Below are 21,976 nucleotides of genomic sequence, written 5' to 3' on the forward strand. Positions count from 1 at the left end.
TCCATTCCATTCAGTTATGTATATGGTTAGAGTTCACTGTGATGTAATCCTTTCTCCGTTGTGGCATTTGTTTTCATACTGCTATTGGCACGGTTTGGTTGAAACCACATGCTACGGCGATTTTGCTTGCCTCGTCTTCTTCTTTCACACCTTATGTTTACACCGGGTGTTATCAAACCCAGATATCAAAAGTTGCCAGGGAGAATGAGTGAGCGACCGGCAGCGGCGACTTCGTGGCTAAGTCGTGCAGACTAAGCCGAGCCGACCGAGCACGGGGCGGGATTGTGATGGTGCAGTAATTTTTCAGCAACTATGGTATGGTGTGAAATTTATGGTTAAGTCGTGAGAATGCAATCAATTGGCGCAGAGCAAATGGCACCGACAAGAAAAGGATTTCATTCGACACTACTGCTGGAGGAACAAAATGTTTGTGCGGCTTATTTGTGATTGTTGACTTTTACGGAGATGGAAATTAGCCGACAAAAGTTGCGTAAAACTGACTCTTTCTTCAATACATTAGTGGTATTAGTCGAAGCGTGAAGAAGTGTTACCTAATTCTCGGATGCCTCAAGCGACATTTAGAAATACAGCGCGTACTCATGTAATTTTAGAGTGACCTCGAAGTTCCTAAAATACATCGAACATCGGGTAGGATTTACGAGATTTACTGTTATTCTATATATATACGAGTTTCATACCAATTTGACTGGCCGTTGGCAGCACCATCTAGGAATCGTTGTGGGTGTAAAGATATGAGCCATTTAAGCAGCTTTGCATACTTGAAATATTCGAAAAAGAATTAGACTACTTTTTTAAAAAAGGCAATAATTATTTTCTTAATTTTTCACAAAAATTTAAAACTCGAAAACTATGATATCTACAAAGCATGAAATGTAGGAAATTTTCATAAAAAAAATCCTAAAATTAAAAAAAATCCTAATTTGTTTAAAGTCAAGATAGCGATATAAAGTATTAAATAATATTTTAGATCTTAGATGCCATTCTAAGATGTAAATCGCGATAATTTAAGCATAAAATGTCACGAATCAAATATTAATACAGCACGGACTCGTTTATATACAGTCTCCGATTTCTTTTCACTGTATATAATCGAATTCTGTATATTAGGTTAGGGAAAAAGTTATCCATTATTTTTGGGTGAAATTCAAAACTATTTTTAATATGCTTCGGATTGTCCGATTTGGGTATGCACCGTTTTGTTGCAAAAATTGTTGCCATTCTAAGCTTCATATTGACTGTATCATAGAGGTCTTGGTCCTTATTGGCGATAAACTCTAGCAATAGAATTTTACAATTTACAAATATTAAATAATAAAAAAATTAAAAATAAATGAAGTTGCACGTATTTTACTGTTGCTGTATCGACACCACACAGAGCAATTGCAATTTCAGTGGCCTTTTCGCATTTATAAAAGCAAAAGTATAAAATGTGCTGATTTTTTTCCTTTGTTGACCTCCATTGTTAACACCCTGTAACTCACAACTGAATGGAACAAACAAGAAAAAAACATTTTTTTAGTGTGAAATGTCACCTTTACAACGAGCCTTTACTTGAAATTGTATGATCCATATTACGTAACATATTGATCACTAAAGCCAGTTATCGAGAAAATAATGGATAAATTTTTCCCAAACCTAATATAATCGAGTCAAAAAAAAATTTTTTGTTTTTTATGCTGTTTGGTTTTTTCGAATATGAAAGAAGAATTTTTAATTTATCCCCTTAAAGTCAGAAAACTCCTTTCTCACATGAACAACATAAATTATCCAGAATCCCTCAGGAGGTGATAGACGATCATATTCGATGAATAAAATCCTACTACGTATATATTCGAATTTGAACAATGACAGAGTTATAGAACTTTTTCTTTATTTCAAACTCTAGTGCCTCAAACTGACTCTACATTAAAAAGTACGCTACAGATAACGATTTTGTTGCTTTTATCTGACAGATGAAAAAATTTAGTACAGGATACAGTAGTGAAACATCGAAATCAGTGAATTCAAATAACATTTTTGAAGTGAAAAGTGAAGTGAAGTGAAGTGAAAAATCTTCAAAAATCACGATTTTCACCCCAATGTACCAATGTTTAATAGCCACTTATATTTTACGTTACGTCACTTATTCTATACTTTACGTTGAAAGGTTACATTTTTTATTGAAATAAGTCATATTTGAAAGGTGAAAAACGTTTTTTTTTCAAACTGTATATAACCGAGTTCAATATTGTATATAATCGATTCACATATGATCGTATATATCGTCTGTATATAATCGAGTATGTATACAATCGAGTCCGACCTTTAGTTAATTTCCAAAGAAAAACATGAAAAAGTTGTTGTTCGAAAAACTTTTTCCGAGTAAAATTGCCCATCTTCCGATGTATGGCTGACTTATTGCAAATTGTAAGGGCTATTCATATCTATTTTTCCAAAATATTGAAAACACATGTTTTCGAGAAATATTAATTTTAATTCTCAAAAAATATTTTCAATGATTTTTTTTTTCAAAATTTATTTGATATTTTTTTACCGTAAACCTGAATAATTTCCTACATTTCATTCTTTGACCAACTTTTTGTAAATCGTATAGCTTTTAAAATAACATTTTTCAAAAAAATTGAAAAAAAAATCATGATTTCAAAAATATTCTCACAAAATATCTATCAGACCTAGAAAATTTTAGTCAAATAATGGAATGTAGGAAACTATTTAGGTTTTTATTAAAAAATATCAAACAAAAAATCCATTGAAAAAAAATAATTTGAAAATCAAAATTCATTTTTCACGAAAACTTGTGTTTTCAAAATTTTATACTTTCCAATAGATTACCATACATCGAAAGATGGGCACTTTTATATAGAAAAGTCGAACAACAACTTTTCCATGTTTTTCTTTGAAAAAATACTATTGATGTTTAATTCGTGACATTTTTATGTATAAATGATTGCGATTTACATGCTCCGATAACTTTTTTTTCTATTTAGAAACATGGCAAGAAAATGTAACGCAAGAATTTACACACAAAAATGTTACGAGTAAAACATTATTTTTTCAGGAGTCTTCATACAAAAGTACCTTATATTCGAAAAACCATAAAAGATAGAAAGTTGACGTCTTCGACCAAAGTTCATATTTTAATAAGATCTAAAAGTTGTTGAATACACTGTATCGCTATCTTGACTTTAAACAAAATTGAGATTAGTTGTAATTTTTTTGAAGAAAAAATGACAAAGTTATTGTTAGAAAAACTTTTTCCCTGTAAAAGTGCACATCTTCCAATGTATGAACGACTTGTTGAAAAGTATACGAGCTATTCATATATATTTTTTAAGAATTTAGAAAAAAGAGTTTTTGAGAAAAATGAATTTCAACTTTCAAAATATTTTTTTAGCGAATTTGGTTTTCAAACAAAAAATTTGGTATTCTTTTATGAAAATTCAAACAATTTCCTACATTTCACCCTCTAACCAAAATTATGTAGGTAACATAGTTTTCGAGTTATAATTTTTTTTAAAATTAAGAAATTTTTTTTGGAATTTTTCAAAAAGTAGTCTATTTTTTTCATAACATTGCACTACTATCTTGAGATAGTGCTGCCAACTCCTAAGGCGAGTTGGCGTAAAATTCGTCTATATTCATAGGTTATGTAAATTAAATTGATTCAATTCTGTATTTTGTCTGCGTAAATCCTTATAACATTAAATGAAAAAAAACGACTGCAAAGATCGAAACAGTTATTGGTTATTCAATTTCGAGTCTCACAGTAACAGACATGTATGTGTTTTCTGGTTTAGGTTAACGGAGGACGCGTTGATTAAGAATTCAAAGTAAGATAAACTTGTATTTGTAATTAGCTGAAAATCATTTGTTGATGATGATTCCACCGATTCGTGAAGAAACCCACACAAGGTAGATAGTTCAACACCACCACCGCTAATGACCAAAACATTTCGAACGCATATTTAACTATGCTTCGCTACGCCTCAGCCGGATTTTGTTCGGATTGAAAATCCAGAAGTTCTTCAGCCATGGGGACGTGTTTTCCTGGTTATAATTGCATTATATCTGGTAATCGATCATTAGTTACGTTAGCTCCAGACACGTGCAGCGTTTGTTTGAACTCGTTGGCCTTACCACCGTCAAAACAAACAAAAAAACGCTATTGTTCTTCACCTTCAAAAACGTTCCACTGCAGGATCACACTGTATGAATTAGTACTGAGCGCACCCGGGAAGTCCCATCGAAGTGTAGCGACTTCGCTTTCAAGCACAGCTTTAAATGAGCCACAAACAATGTAAAGCGCTTGAACCCACATGAACCCTCAGAATAGGGGGCATCGAAAACACCAAGATTAATTCGTAATGCCCCCGGATTTGATTAACTGCGTGCTAGACAGTATGTTTTTTTCAATTATTCTATCCACCAAATTGGATTAAGTGTGTAGGTAATTGGGCACGAAACGTTTGTTTTCCCCGAATGGATTAATCCGGCACAAAGCATAAAATTAAGTTACACGAGTGTAACGAAACGATTTCTGATGTTAATTAATTTTTTGTGAAGGGAAAAAACGACACTTACCATTATAAGATCGCCACTCTCCAAATGCTTACGCATCAGAATGGCGGCCATGTTCTGCTGGTCCTGGTAAATGTTACCAAATGAGTCCTCTGCCGGGGGTTGCTGTAAGAAAATAAGAAACAATACGTCAGTTTGATTGCAATTATTTTCTTCGAAATAGGAAATTCGTAACCGGATCACCTATCACTACTAAGTCGCCTGTCATTCCCATTATTCCCATTACCTCACCATATCATTACCTAGACATTCAACAAACAAGCCATGCTGATCTTTGTACGATGTCACCGACAAGTACTACTTCGCTTCACATTTCACTCCGGGTGCAATTGGTCAAACAAACACCGAATGACACTTTCATGTTCCGCTCGCTGTAAACATAAGTGCTGTGGCACTTGCGGTGACACCGGGTAACCAGCATAATAGCTAAAAGTAGCGCGGAGTAATAAACACATCCGCCTACGATAAGACCATGACACCGTCTGACTCGTGTCAAACATCAAGCGGGTGACGTTTGAGGTTTACCACCGGGGGAAAACTAGCTGATGGTTGGGATGAAGAAAAAAAATCGATGCTTCTATTCAGTGAGCTGATGCAATGATGCATAGACTGTGAAGTAGTGAATTGTTGAGGCCTAATAATAATACTTATAATACTGAGGGTTGAAAGTGTGTTCAATATGGCTCTGTCTTTAAATATTTGTTAGAACAATTGTTTATATTTTTGTTCTCGGAGTCAAAAAATAATTTTCATCACATTTATATTAAATCAGAGGCGTTTTATAATCAGGGAATTTTGAGAACGCTATCTTCTTTCATTAAAACACCGTTTCATGTTTTATGATGTACTATTCTTTCTGGTAAATTTTGTAATTTAGAAGGAAATAGAACTCGTTTGCATTTTCGTTCTAAAATTATCTGGAATTCGAATTACAGAACATTTTTCGTTTTATTATTTTCTACTGCTTCAATTGTATGCTCTATCGCCTACCTCATCTGATTCAATCGTCAAATTCGTTGAATCAGCTTATGTTTAGACAATAAAATAAAATTGGAAGTGCGGTATCAAAACTGCATAGGTTTCTTAAGCTACTCTCGTAAGAACATTTTTCTGGTGATAACATCCTGTAACGATATGCAAGATCAAGCTTTCATAAAATTGTGAAAGTTCTATAGAGAAAGTCCACGCCAAATCAGCCGAAAAAGAGCAAATTTTGACGAGATCCTCTTCGATTTTAGTGAAACTTAGTACATATGATGGAGGCCACCCAAAATTACAATTTTCATTATCATATGATCGGATTAACTCTTTATAAGGCCGTGCCAGCCATGTTTCTACCCACAAAAAAAATTTTTTTTCGCTGCACTTTGAATATTATTTCAATATTTTACCTAACCAAAAATCTATTTTTTTTTTCTTAATGTGGGAGTCATTTTTATGTAACAAAACCGCGTTCAGGAAATTCTGTTTAATATCGTTGAAAATTCAACAAATTGATAAGTTTTTCACTGTAAGCGTTCTATTTAGGATCTTTTGTGTAAGATCATGCAGTTTTTTCAATAAAATAAATGATGTATTTGATGAAAAATACAAAGTTTCTTTTTTTTCTTTGTAAGTTTAAATAAAAAACATTTTTTCTCGATGAACTATAAATATTGTTCTGATTTTTGCATAACCAAAGGTGCAATAAAGTGAGCTTACAAGGCAGCCGTAAACAGGGTTTTTGAGGTTAACGGGCAGTGGCAACTATACTGCCACCGATTATTTCAACTATTTCAATAGATTATTTTTTATCAAAGATGAATGTGAAATGTGTTATTCCTCATGCAAGGATTATGTTCTCTGAAGTTTGAATCGATAGCTTGCCTAGTTTCCATGCCCTTTTTTTATTTAAGTAATTTATTTTTACAGGCTCAGTTACATAGGTTTAAAGGAGCCGAACTCTTAGCTATACTTTTATTAGTATATATCAACATGTTTCCTTAAATCTATGGTTAATAAAGTAGGAAACCGATTACTCGCGGTCGACTCGAGATTAGAAGGGTGACATAGTTTCTTTTGGAAAAGGAGGGGATATAAGGATATTGTACAATGTTCACACTCGCATTCACACTCACGCTCATCATACTCAATTCTTAAATCTATTATTATATCTATTATGTATATACATTTCAGCTTATTCTATAGTTAGTCAGAAGGGAAACAGTCGCTCGCGAAGGAAAAAAAAAGGAGAGGATAAGGGTGTACGGACAATCACACACGAAGATCGATAGTTTTAAGGAAAACATATATTAGGGACATGTAATCGAGGTCTAACCGAGCCAACACATCTCTCACCGGTACATTGGGCTGTCCACCTCGGGTGCGAAGGGAGTTTTCTAAATTCGATCTGGCAACTAGATACACCTCGCACGACCAAACAACGTGCTCGATGTCGTGGTAACCTTGGCCACAAACACAGAGATTGCTACTGGCAAGATTGAAACGAAAGAGTAGCGCATCTAACGATCAGTGATTGGACATGAGTCGGGAGAAGGTGCGAATAAAGTCCCGACTCAAGTCCAGACTTTTGAACCACGGTTTGAGGCTAACCTTAGGGGAAATTGAGTGAAACCACCGGCCCAATTCATTTGCGTTGCCAATTAGCGATGGTATTTTTACGGACTAAAGAATAAAATCCATTGAAGGCGATTTGACGCTGATAAATGTCGCCCTCAATCGCACCTACCTTTGCTAATGAGTCAGCCTTCTCATTACCCGGAATTGAGCAATGTGAACGGACCCAATCAAAGGTAATGACATAACAGCGTCTGGATAAAGCACTCAAAATTTTTCGTATTCTCTCAAGGAAGTACGGCGAGTGCTTTTCCGGCCTCACTGAACGGATAGCTTCGACAGAGCTAAGACTATCCGTTACAATGTAATAGTGTTCAACAGGTCGTGAGGCGACGCTGTCCAGCGCCCAATGAATTGCTGCCAATTCAGCAATATACACTGAGCAAGGATTCTGAAGACTGTGTGAGGTGCTAAAAAATTCGTTGTACACTCCAAATCCTGTGGACTCGTTTATAGTGGACCCATCAGTAAAGTACATATTATCACAATTGATGCCCCCATACTTTTCATCGAAGATCGTTGGAGCGATCCTCGATCGTTGGAGCGATCCTCGATCGTTGGTAATTTGAATATCCATGGATATCTTTCTTCATGGACAGATCAAAATGCACAGAGGAATTGATGTAGTCAGGGAAACAAACACGGTTGGGAATATACGAAGAAGGATCAACCTGCATGGAGATGAATTCATGATATGAACTCATGAACCCGGAGTGAAAATTTAGCTCGATCAGCTGCTCAAAATTTCCGATCACCAATGGGTTCATAACCTTGCACCGGATGAAGAACCGAAGAGATAATAAATTGAAGCGATCTTTTAGTGGGAGTAGGCTTGCCAAAACCTCGAGACTCATGGTATGCGTTGAGGGCATACATCCCAACGCGATACGGAGACAAAGATACTGAATTCGCTCGAGTTTAATGAGGTGTGTTTTGGCAGCTGATTGAAAACAGAAACTGCCATACTCCATCACTGAGAGAATAGTTGTTCGATACAACATTATAAGATCTTCGGGATGGGCTCCCCACCGGGTGCCGGTAATTGTACGGAGAAAGTTTATTCTTTGTTGACATTTTTTACTCAGATACCTAATATGGGCCAAGTACATTTGGAGTCGAACCAAACCCCAAGATACTTGAATGACATAGCATGAGTGATCGGTTTACCCAAAAGTTGAAGCTTTGGTTTTGCTGGTGTGTGCTTCCTAGAAAAAACCACCATCTCTGTTTTCTACGTGGAGAATTCGATCCCTAGCCCAAAGGTCCAGTTTGAAAAATTGTTCAAAGTATCTTGTAAGAGTCCTTGCAGGTCGGATTCGTTAGATCCTACGACAGACACCACTCCATCATCTGCAAGTTGTCTTTGGCTGCAATTTTGTGTAAGGCAATTGTCGAAGTCGCTTACATAGAAGTTGTACAAAAGGGGGCTTAAACATGAGCCCTGGGGGAGGCCCATGTAAGAGAACCGACTTACTGCCGAATCTCCGTGAGAAAAGTTCAAATGTTTCTCACAAAGCAAGTTATATAACATATTATTCAATAGAGGCGGCAGACCCCGAGAGTGTAATTTGTCCGACAAAACCTCTATTGAAACAGAATCGAAAGCCCCCTTTATGTCCAAGAATACTGAAGCCATTTGTTTTTTTTCGGCGTAAGCCATTTGAATTTCTGAAGAAAGCAACGCAAGACAATCATTCGTCCCCTTGCCCCTGCGGAACCCATATTATGTATCTGAGAGTAGGCCATTCAACCCATCGATCAAGGCGAAACAAGATCATTTTCTCCAACAATTTCCGTATACAAGACAGCATTGCTATTGGGCGGTACGAATTGAAGTCGGACGCGGGTTTTCCGGGTTTTTGAATAGTTATAACTCGTACTTGTCTCCAATCATCTGGAACAATATTATTCTCCAGAAACCGATTGAATAAATTCAACAAGCGATGTTTCGCCACACCAGGGAGGTTTTTCAGCAAGTTGAACTTAATTCTATCCGATCCCGGAGCAGAATTGTTACATGAAAGCAGAGCAAGAGAGAATTCTACCATCGAAAACTCGGAATCAAGATCGCACCTATCTTGTGAAATATCTCGAACAATTTTTTGTACGGGAACGGAATCGGGACAAACCTTCCGTGCAAAATTCAAAATCCATCGATGTGAATATTCCTCGCTTTCATTCGTTGAAGAGCGATTTCTCATGTTTCGAGCCACTTTCCATAATTTTTTCATTGACGGTTTCTCGTGACAAACCTCCCACGAAATTTCGCCAATTAGCACGTTTTTTCCCTTTGATCAAATTTTTGAACTGATTCTCAAGGGCTAAATACGTTTGAAAATTTTCAGGGGTTCCACGTTTTCGAAAAGCTTTAAATGCATTTTATTTATCCTGATAAAGCTTGGAACATTGGCTATCCCACCATGGATTGGGAGGCCTTCGACGAATAGTGGAACCTGGGATGGGTTTCGTTTGAGCGCGAAACGCGCTGTCATAGATCAAACGAGAAAGGAATTTATACTCCTCTCTGGAATTGATGGCTAGAGTAATCGCGTCCGCATATTTTTTCCAGTCAATGTGTCTTGTGAGGTCATATGCCATGTTTATAGATTCAGAAGAACTCGACCCAGTGGTGATGGAAATTTTGATTGGCAAATGATCACTACCGTTGGGATCCTGAATTACATTCCACTTGCAATCTAACGATAGTGAATTCGAGCGAAGCGAGAGGTCAAGAGCACTTGGGTTAGCAGGAGGTTTAGGTACACGTGTTGTTTCCCCAGTGTTCAAAACGGTCATATTGAAGCTGTTACAAAGGTCATATATCAACAATGAACGATTGTCGTCGTACTGTTCCCCCCAGGCAGTTCCGTGAGAGTTGAAGTCTCCCAAGATCAATCGTGGCTCAGGAAGGAGTGAGCACATGTCAACAAGTTGATTGCGGCTAACCGCAGCTCTCGGAGGCCAATACAAGCTGACAATACAGAGGTCTTTGCCTCTGATGTTTGCATGACAAGCAACAGCTTCGATCCCTCCAATAGGTGGAAGGTCAATTCGAAAAAATGAGTGGCACTTATTGATCCCCAATAGCACCCCCGTATCTGTCATCACGGTCCAAGCGTATAATATTAAAATCGTGGAAAGAGAGATCATCTCGCGAAGAAAGCCAAGTTTCGGACAGAGCAAAAACATCACAATTGAATTTATGAATTAAAAATTTGAATGCATCCAATTTAGGGATAAGACTACGACAATTCCACTGTAAAACAGTGATATCTCCGACCTCTCTATTCAAATTAGACATCAAGAGAGATAATCATTGCAAGGAGGGGCCATGTTTGCATCAATTGCTGTAAAATTGTCTTTGATACTGGAAGCATTGAGATGACAAGGGTTCTGATGGAGTCGGAAACATTAAAACACGTGAAGATTTGATCCAAAAGGTCAGACAACTTTATAAATCCCGATTGGGAAGTTGAGCTTGATGGCGAAAAAGGGACAGTTGGGGTTTTTGATGTCCCCTCGAGTGCTGGGTCGTTCGAAGGTGAACTATTCCCACGGAAGCCAGGAGGAACCTGATTTTGCTTGTCCGCTGCACTCGATATTTTAGGCATGCTAACAGGGGGTATCACCGATGGAACTTGTCGTTGAAGTTTGGGAGTGGACACATTTTTGTGCCGGGGATTCCCTTGGAAAATGAACGGTGTGCCCTCTTCAGCTGTGTCCGCTTCTACTTCGTCAACTGGCAACGTGGAGAAGACATTGTGTGTGGGGATTGGTTGTTCTTGTTGTTGTTCGGTGGAGAAGCGCAATTCCGGTGGAGAAGCGCCCTTTAAAATTTCCGCAAAAGTACGCTTCGATCGTTCCTTTAAAGAGCGTTTCTGTTTCTCCCAGTGACTCTTGTAAGTTTCACAAGCCGAGAGCACATGTGGAATTCCTCTGCAATATGGACACTTATGCTCAGTCGCACTGCAAGATTTACCCACATGTTGCTCTTCGCAAGTAGCACAGCGCTCCTTGTTGGCACAATAAGCTGAAGTGTGACCAACTGACTTGCATTTTTGACAAGTCATGGGCTTTGGCACGAAGAGTCGCACTGGCAGCCTCAATTTGTCCACCATAACGTAGTCAGGGAGGGCGGAACCAGCAAAAGTTACTCGAAACGAGTCGGACGGCGTAAGTTTAGAGTTTTCCCCTTCCTGGGAGACTTTGCCGAGTTGTCGGCATTCTAAGATTTTGATTTTCATCAAAGGTAGTTTTTTAAATCTACCATCTCCTTCTATAATTGATTCGCTCGTCAGACCCGTTTCGGTTATCACTCCCGAGATTTCTTCGTCATGGGAAGGCACGTAGATACGATACTCTAGGGTAAATCTCTGGTCGACGACAATATCGTTTGCTTCTTTCCGATTATCCACGACAACACGCAGTTTGGTCGGTCTAACTTTTGAAATTTCTTTCACGGAGGAGTATCTTGTCAGATCTTTCATGATCTGAATAACATTAAGCGCTTTTCCGTGTGGCTTTGGCCTGAGCAAAACAACCCATGGACCAGTTACAAGTGCATCTTCCGGATAGACCTTGACACGTGGAGAGGTGATAACATGAGAAGGAGATGACGTGGATTGGGTGGGATCGGTGACAACAGGGAGGGGAGGTGGGATCGAAGGAAGGGCGGGAGTGCTAGGGGATGGAGAGGAGTGAGTGGCAGACTTTTTAGAGGGGTGCTTGGTGGAGTTAGCTGACTCGTCCCCGGACGAAGCATCTCCTGTTAAAGTAGCGTGTTTAAGTGTTTTCGATGTTCCTTTTTTGTTATTTTTTACTAACATTGGGGAGTCATCGTCAGAGATCTCCATATTTGGAGACCCCCCTTCTGACATTCTACAATTTGTACTTATAATCTAATGTATTTAAAAATAATAATAAAAAAAAATTAAATAGAAAAAAAGAATTAAATATATTAATTTTTATTCACCCAATTGTACACCAGTGCAGATAAACTGGCAACCGATGCTTGCTTCCCAATCGGTTGATCGCGCTCGGCACAATTGAATGTGTGTCGCACACTACCACACACAGTCGCCGGTGGTCGTTGAATCGCACTGTATGCGAATGAGTTGTAAGTGCGACGAGGATGGCGGCTCCTCCTCAATCGGATGATCACGCGCAAAGAATAGCTACGATTATGAGTCGGCCAACGGCACTTCACCACACTATCCACGGTATGCGCAATCACACTGGTATTAGTGTGTACACGCGCGATATAATGCCAGCAATGGCGATGATACAGCAGAAACCAATCACTTTTCCAGCTCAGCTGAAATGATTTCCCGGTTTGTACACTGTCCAATGTTCCGCGGTGACAACCACGCGCGACGTGACAAAAAAAATCCCAAACGGAAGAAGGAGAAAAAAAACGCACTTGTCCGGTTTTGTAGCTAACGAGACCAATCGAGTATCCGGAGTCGCAACAATCACGTCTGGCTACCACAAACTTTAGACATGGAATGTCCATGGCCTTATAAAGGGTTAAATTGCGACTGATTTCTGAAAAGGACGTATTCCAAATCATTAAACTTTCTTTCAGAAAATCGTAACTCAAAATCTCTGGGAGCCGATCTGGCGTGGAGGTAACATCCATACTCCTCACGCTCAAGATCACGAGTTCAATTCTCACTCCCGACATTCTTCCAAAATGGAAGGTAAAAGTGACGAACCAGCCAGAAGCGTTGAAAGTCAGTCAAAAAAAAAAAAAAAAAAATACTCAAACGGTTCTCAAATGGGGATCAACATAGGGTAGGAGCCTGCCTGTTGGTCTCAAATGTTCCTATCTCACGCCTCCACGAAGATCATATGACGACATTTTTAGATCGGGCGTGAACTGGAAACACACACCTGGTCTTGGCTCCGAGAACGGGTGTCGAAAGTGGCTAAGTGAGGGGGTGCGAGCGAGTCAGAGCGCTATATCTCTCCCGGGGAAGGCCTCCCGGGTCATGGAGGCCTTGCCAACCCGCTGTCTCCCAGGCAAAGGAGATACACCCAGAAAATGGAGCTACGTTCACGAAGAGTAATTAGAATGCGATCACCCGAGGAGGGTCCCCGAACTGGAGCTGGTCCTGGAACGGGCGTAAGAGCGAGCGGCCAGCGGCTGGAGGGCGATGTGCAAGAGCGGGCCACCAGCCGGGTTCAACCCGAAGAGCTACCGCCACACGGAAACAGCAGCCATCGACATCACCCAAGAAACGCTGCGCCTACGAGACGTGTTGCGACTGCCAGACGACAGTCGTCCACACTTGTGGGTACCACTAGGCGCCGGATCATGTGGACACACGAAATGAATGAATTCGTGATCCGCGCCTATTACATCTGCACTGCTTTGGAGACGGACATGAGCGGTCGCCCTCGAATACTAACAATGTTCGAGGAAGCGTATCCAGAGTTCGTCGGGAGGCTTGACCAAAACGCGATGAACGCGAGGCGTAGAGCGATTGTACGCAACAATATGCTCTCCCAAACGCAAATCGACGAGATCAAGCAGCAGGTGCAGAGAGAAATAAGCTCCAGGAACAACAGAGCAAAGACTAGACTCAACAGAGCAACAACTCAAAATCTAGATGTCTGATAAAAACATGATGTATGACAAAGTTGTTGGGATATTAATGAAAAAATATTATTTAAAAAGGAAAAATATTATTTTTTATAGGAAAAATAACATTTTAAATGCATTGTTCAAAAATCTTACCGAAAAATTGAATTTAATATTTATAACTTTTATATCTAAAAACGATCGCCCTTCTTCATATTTTATTTTGTCTAATTTTATTGAAAACCCTTCCAATGTATAGTGGGGCCGTAGCAAACTCACTAAATAAAATGGATATAAATTTGGATAAATTTGAAAATTTATGAAATTTGAATGATTTGTAACATCGTAACTATTCAAGAAGAGTAACATGAAAAAAGAATCTATATGCGATTCGATACGAAAACGTTTTATAACCTTTTATCCTAGGACTAACCGAAATATAATTGAAATCATGTCCGTGAAATATTAGAAAATGCATACTTCTGCTGGACATTACGACTAAGGTTCCGACATCGTATAGAAATTTCACTAACATTATTTTCATTACTAAAAAATGACTATATCTCGAGAACGGTTTGTTCTAGGATGTAACGTTATACAGTGCGCACTTGATTGTTAACAGTCTTCGATTTCTTTTCACCTCATATAATCGAGTCAGAAAAAAAAATTTAATTGTTTTTTATACACATATATTTCGTTTTTGGATTATAAAAGAAAAGAAGGATTTAATTTTTGATTCACTATCTTAAAGTCAGTCAGTTTCTCACATAAAAATATTACATGTATTCGGAATCGTTCAATCTACCAAGTAATCTGTATTTCTACAGATTTTCAAGACTTTTTTAAAACAAGAATCTGTTGATACACAATACAGTTTTTTTGGGTTTCATACAGAATTTACAGATTTTTTAAAATAACGTTCCAATAATAGTTATGGCTTGATGTTAATAATATTAGGTTGAGGAAAAAGTAATCCATTATATTCTCGGTTGCTGACTTTAGTGATCAATATCTCGCGTATATCGATCATACAATTTCATGTTTAGGCTCATTTCACACTAAAAAAATCTTTTACGGTTTTTTGTTTGTTCCATTCAGTTGTGAGTTGAAGGGTGATAACAATATGAATCAACAAAGAGAAAATTGGGTACATTTTACACTTTTTCTTTTATAAAAGCGAAAATGATTGGGATGGCACCTGGCACCAAGCGCATTGTAAAACTTCCACACATTAACATTATTAAATTTGAGTATGGGTGTCGTACTGGTCGGAATTATTTTTCCTTTCCTTTTATTTTTTTTATCCGTTGAATATGAGAAATTTTTGTCATTGACGCAATAAATTTTCGATTAATGCCAGCAATGGCATCCCCCCGCCCTCAGTGTAAATAAGAGATTGTTTCGAAAATATTGAAATTCGAATGGATTTTTTTTTACAATTTATAATTTTAGTAGTTCTGTACAATGCTGGCCATGAGATTTTTTCTGAGGTGTTATTTGATGGCTATTTACACATTAAACTTTGATGAAATATTAAAAAATAATTATTTGTACTACAATTAAGTATTATGCATTGGAAGTTGTGGAAAAATGTATCCTATTAAACGGCTCACAGCTTTCAAAAATATTCGTAAAATTTGTCAAGATATTACTAATAGTAACTTTCTCCATTTTTGACCCAATTTCACCACCATAACCCATTTTCACCCCCATCGATGGTATGTTATAAACGATCTCGTGTTAGTATTGGTAAATAGCGTGTAAAATAGCACACACACTGCACGCTATTTTATACGTGTGAGTAGTTTTCATGTACGATACAAAATAAACCTAGCTCACATGTAGTATATGTCCAACCACGTTGAACTCAAACATCGATACATGCATACGTGATACATGAGAGCAGTGTTGCGTTGCTACATTTTAATCAGTACCAGAGGGGTTGAAAATCTTTTTCATCTGTAGTTTTTCATCCAAAAATCTGTACCATTGATAATATTTGTTGTAGAAAAAAATGATTTTTATCGAGCGATTTATGGAATTTGAAACCCCTATCATCACGGTCGCATCGCTCGATGTGCATACTTTCAGACGATCCTTGTAAGGAATTCCGTTCTAATGAAACTGAACAATTATTGCGTTGTAAATGCTTTTATGATCAGCAGCATCAAGCGATTCTGCAGCGTAAAAGTCGTCATGTAACTTAATATTGTTTTGTTCAAATGTAAGAAACTTCACATGCGGAAAAAAGCTGAACCAATCTTTTTGACGAAAATCTTTACTCTGAACCGTACAGAATCTGTACCAAAAATAACGAAAAAATCCGTATCTTTCCGGATAAGGGAAACGAATTCATTTTGAGAGGAGTCACTTTAAAATGCAATTGAGTCCATTCGACGAGGAAGAATGAAATGAGATAGTCGAGTCGTAGAGGGAGACAGCGACTAAACGTCCGACTGACTCTTGAGTGATGTTGACGGAGAAACTGCGTGAAGAAGCCAAAAGTCATTTCCGATGGAATACGAAGGGGAATTTCTTCACAGTCCACTGACTATACTCAGTTGAACATGACTATGCCGAGCCCTGGTCCCGAGACCAAGTAAACTATAAAAAACAAATACTTGAAAGAAGGTCTACAAAGTAATTCTTAAGAGAATTAATTTAGTATTTTTTTATCAGAAAAAATATATTTAAAAAACATTAACGTATAATTGATGTTTCGTACACAAGTGTGTCGATCAACTGGAAATTAATTTCAATAGGATCTAACGCCCTTAATATAAGATTACCTCACTATAGTTAAACGAAATTTGGAAACCAGATACACGGGACGATATGAAAATGATGCTAAAAATGTATTATTCACAATTACATACAATACATCAAATAATCAGAACAAAAACAAAATGACATGACAAAATTAAATGTTTTGATATTTGAAACTAGGATCTCCAAAGCATACTCCTGAACGATTAGATTTACGACTTTATATGAGATATCTCTAATCAAGACTATATGAGATATCTCTAATCAAGAGATATCTCTAATCAAGACTAGAAAATAGTTAAAAATGATTGCATATAAACTGCCCACTCCACCTGTTATAATTCAGCAGACAAATGCAAATATTTCATAGGTTTGCTATGTTCAGCACACATTAAGTGACACGCAACGGCAGACCAAATTGTTCAATTCCACTCAAGTGAAACAAAATATCCCTAAGTGGCCTTCATCGTGGCCTACAGCTCAGATTTATGACCGTTATCTGCAAACAGCAGTGACAACAACGTTTATGTTCATATTAATCTCTGTGACTTTTCAATTGCAAATACAAAACCTGTTCTGAAATCGGTGTACGGTTGGATTTATTAGGTTCCTCCAGCTTTGACGTTAATAGAATTTAGATACAGATCTTAGGCTAGATATGAAGGCCAATGCTGCTATCCTTGGAAGTAATTACAAAACAGCGGTAGACTGTTATGTTTGTTGGTTCTTAATCATTTTCCGCCCAGCTTTCGATTTCATCTGTGATATAAATCTGACATATGCTGATTGACCCGCTCGTAATATCATTGAATATATACTATTAAGGTAAGACGAGCAAAGCCGATCGGTTGATTGTTTGATTTTCCTTTCATTCATGAAAACAAAAAAAAGCAGATTTAATAATCTCGAAACGACATGAATCTGCCCACGGCTGAAGGCTTCTTCATGTCATAATCATCAAGACCTACATATGAATGGGTCGAGGCGTGCTCCAAATGATGAATGAATGGAACAGGTTTATTAATTCGTTCCTGCTGCTCACCACCAACGGGGGAACTCCGCGGGGGACTCGAAATAATGCAACGTTACCGCATTAACAGTTTCTCGGATTATGAAGTTATGCAATCGGGCTGAATTGAATGGGATTTGTACAAATGATAACTTTCAAATTATCGACCGCACCAATCACTCTCTAACGACTTGAACAAAAAGCCGGAAAATTTTTCAATCGGTTAGTGCTGTTGTTGTTAAATGAACCTATCAATATCCGGACAAGCTGTCCCGCTGCATGTAGTTGCAGGCATTGTTTTGGGAGGAACGAAGGGAGCCCCGACGTGGGTAATCGTGAAACATCAATTCTACTGCTGCACTTCTGCACCTCCTCCCGTCTTCCTCAGCAGGCTGAGAAGCGGATCCATTGCCTCGCGGAAGAAAGTAAAAGTATATCGCGTAATAGGCTTTCAATTATCTTCGTTAACCACTCGCCGTTTACGGCAGGGAGTTCGAACACCTGCGCTTGTTTCGGTAAGATCTCGTACCAAATTGAGATTAGGGTTTTCTCTGGCCGACACCATTCACCTGTTTGTTCGCACGATCATTCGCTTGACTTCTGGGTAGTAAACTGAGCGTTGTGCTGTGCGTGTAGATTTTCGTAAACTATCCAACTTCAATCCTACATTTAGGTAAATAAAATTATGTCAACATTTAGCGAAGTTATTTCTCCGACAAATTGGATAGGGATAATTGAGACCCACCCACAAAAATGATGATTGTGGGAAATTTCATTTTTTGCGTAACACAACGTTTCTATGGGCTGGATGACATCAACGCAAAGAGCAATTTACATGTCACGAACCCTACTCAGTATTTTTCTACGCAAATGTATTATTAGTTTTCCTTATGTCAATTGACTGAAAGTGGCTAATATCAGGTTTGAACTCTATTACGTAACGATGTTAAACATCGTTTTATAGAGAAAATTTATATAGAAAGTTTTATAGAGTTTTTTACACCGCGAGCGAATTATTCGCAAATGCGAATTACATAAATAAAAAATGCAGAAAGAACCTCAAAAAAAAAACAATTTTAATACGAGAGCTAACAATAAGTGAAATACAATAGGCCCTCTAATATAAAAATCTGAAATTACTCATGGATTTATATTTATCGAAATTTGTCGGTAAAGTTTCTGCCTATTTTATACTTTAAATTTCAATTATTTTGACGTAGGATTACGTCTTTCGGAAACATAGGGGGGTACAAATTGAGAAACGAAAATCGATCGCAACGTGAAAAATATCCAATTTCAAACGCTTATTGCTTAGTCATTTCATCATTGATTGGTGAGATTTTTGTATTAAACGATTTCGGCACTCTATAACAATTTTTCACCTTGAATAAAATAATATATATCATGTAAGTAACTATCGAACAATTGAAAAATCTCAACCTCTATCCTAACGGAAATGCCCACTTCTAATTGGTCGAATTGATGACACATGCGGCGGGTCCCTAACAGAGACATTAAAAACCAAGTTGCCTAGGAGAAATCGGCATTGCAAATACAGGAAAGTAGGGGAGCTTTTGCTCCCACCGAAATGTGTTCCCTAAATGTGTTCAAAACAAAGCTGCCTGGGGGAAATCGACATTGAAAATACATGAAAGTAGGGAACTTTTATTCCTACCGAAATGTGTTCCGTAACAGAGACATTAAAACCAAGTTGTCCGGAGGAAATCGACATTGCAAATACATGAAAGTATGGGGAGCTTTTGTTCTCACCGAAAAGTGTTCTTTAACAGAGACATCTAAACCAAGGTGCCCGAAGGAAATCGGCATTGCAAATATATGGAAGTCGGGGGCATTTTTATATTGCAAGTAAGGTGAGTGATACGATTAACACTAGCAAGTAAAATTTAAATTTGGAACTTTAAAGTTGGTTGCTTCGTGAAATTTCATATCAATGACCGATCGTGTGTCGTGAATAATTTAGCACAAGTGTAAGTGTAAAATTGTACATGGTAACAATTGTGTTAAAAATGACTTGAAATATGAAATGATTTATTTCAGTTTTCATAAATAAAAATCAAGGTGTGTTCCCGTTCGAGAACGGGTCGTTTGGTTCATGCTGTCTGTTTTGTTGTGATCATTTTCACCCGAGGAAAGTTTATACGGCGTAAAAGATTGGAAAAGTGAAGGAATATTAGAAAAAAGTTATCTCCCATAGTATTAGGCGTTGTTAGTACAATTAAATTCCGCATTGGGTTGAAGAAACACTGAGAAAGTAAAAATTATGCAAGAAAATTACCTTTCCACTTCAAATATGTTTTCTCTATATTAAAGTAGCATGTTTTTACTGATGAGAAAAATTGATAATTGTGTTCGGTATTGTTAATTATCTATGTTTCATTGGTGAGTTTTTTTTTTCTTTATTTCATCCATACATAACACAGGAGACATCTCGTTTAGGATCACAGAGGGTGGTTTTCATCATATCTCGTTCCACTTCGGTATCTTTTATCTGATACGCACCATCCAACGACTGTTTACCATCCTTCTGTTATCATCACTCGATAAACCCTGGTGGAGTGAACAAACAATACCCAACAACCAAACAAAACGGCCCTTTTCAGGGCCACCGAATCATTATCAAAGAGTTTAACGATGTAATTCTTCAAACATATCCAAAATCAACAGATAGCCTAACGGAGTCCTACATCAACTATGCGTTCGTGTCTCGGACACAACCCTCCTGTGACTTTTTTTTTATTATAAAACAAAATGAAATTCCTTTTTTTCGTGTTTTTACTTATTTTTTGCCCTTTGTTGCATTATCTGCGATTTTCATTATCAGTGGTGCTCTTGCCATTTTTTTTGATAACACCGATTTCATGTTTCGTTTTTTTCGTTTTTTAAAAAACTCCAATTCTGACGTCTACGACACTAGTAAATGGAATCCGATTGAGCCAATATTTTGTATAGTTCAGCGACCTCATAATTACAGACGGGTTTTGTTTGCCCAAGTTTATGATACAGACTGTTCGGGGCAAAATAAATACATCTTTATCGCAGGATTCTTTTTGCGGATCGTGTGAATTATAGATGTTTGGGTCGAACAAAGAAACTTCCTTGTTAATCGACTATTAATTTTCAGCCGATCAAAGCTGTAATTTATTTCGATATCGTTTATGAAATTCACATTTCAGTAGTAATTTGATTGACTTGCAGTTAATGTTCATTTTAATCCTATTTCCCCTCCCTTCTTTCTTCCTTCTCTTATCTACTTTTTAGGTCCGACAATTTGTGCTATATGTTTTCTCCGAATATTTTTCCGTGTGAATGTTAAATTTCTGTCTGGTGTACCTGTATCACAAATATGATCTAAAAGCATGCAAATTTGATTAAGATTCATGCTTACAATATTTTATGCACAAAATCCTCAATTTTATTATTTAATCTAATCCAGCTCTATACAAAACTTTATTTTCATACACTTTCTACCGTCAATAACTTTTCACTTGTGTAGTATTTCTTTATTTTCTGTTTCTGGCACTCTATCTTTCATTCTCAACATCTCTTCTATCTCTGTCAACTTTTTTGTTTACTATCATATCTACCCTTGTGGCATTTCATATAATTTGCGGTAGTAGATCTGCAGTGTTCCCAACAATAGATTACATTTTATGATAGGGTCGGATCGATCCCGAATAAATAAATTCATTTTTATTTTTCTATTTTGCTTTTAGGGTCGAACTTATCGCGAGTACGTTTCCCAACATTATTCCGAGGAAGTAATTTGCCGTTCTACGCATAGTTGTCCCATGTTACTTTCTCACTTTTTTTTCATAAAACGATTTTCTTCCGAAAAACTTCCGGCACAATCTTTCGGAAAAACACAAAAAAAAACGTAATGTTTGTTCCCAGCTTTAAAAAACGACATCAAGCTTAATTGTCCCATGTTGATATTCCAGGCATAACTGTCCCACTTTGTATTTTTTGTAGATCCATATGAATCGGTCCAAGTACAAGAATTTTATATCACGCTTTTAGCAGGACTAATGCTCTCATTTCTGGCTTGGAAAAACGAACTAATTCTCAAACAAATAAAAAAAAAGTTTAATAGAACACGTGTTCACCTTGTTAGCGAATGTCTCATAACAAAGAGGTTTATATTCTGCAGAGATGTTGCAGATCACTCCCTTATTCATAAAACGATGTTGTTATGAATAATCTTTCGGCAAAACACAAAAAAAAATTCTTTATTCCCGGTATTTCAGAAAACAACATCAGGTCCAATCGTCTCATGCTGATATGCTAGGCATAACTGTCTCACGTAATCAAGCTTGATTGGTTTAAGTGAGGGAAACTTTTTCACATTTCATTAGACAATAGTTTACTGCTTATGAAAAATCCAG

At 37.5% G+C, this 21,976-nt stretch overlaps 1 protein-coding gene across 3 annotated transcripts in view; it reads right to left on the minus strand.

Moving 5' to 3' along the window:
• LOC129764825 (A disintegrin and metalloproteinase with thrombospondin motifs like) overlaps window positions 1–21,976 on the minus strand; it is a 336,932-nt gene that overhangs the window by 171,926 nt on the left and 143,030 nt on the right. For all 3 annotated transcript variants that reach the window (XM_055764327.1, XM_055764325.1, XM_055764328.1), the window contains one exon: window positions 4,603–4,704. In XM_055764327.1, coding sequence (XP_055620302.1) covers window positions 4,603–4,704 — 102 coding nt within the window. The remainder of the gene's footprint in view (window positions 1–4,602; window positions 4,705–21,976) is intronic.

Source organism: Toxorhynchites rutilus, chromosome 2 (genome assembly GCF_029784135.1).
Source record: "Toxorhynchites rutilus septentrionalis strain SRP chromosome 2, ASM2978413v1, whole genome shotgun sequence".
NCBI lineage: Eukaryota > Metazoa > Arthropoda > Insecta > Diptera > Culicidae > Toxorhynchites > Toxorhynchites rutilus.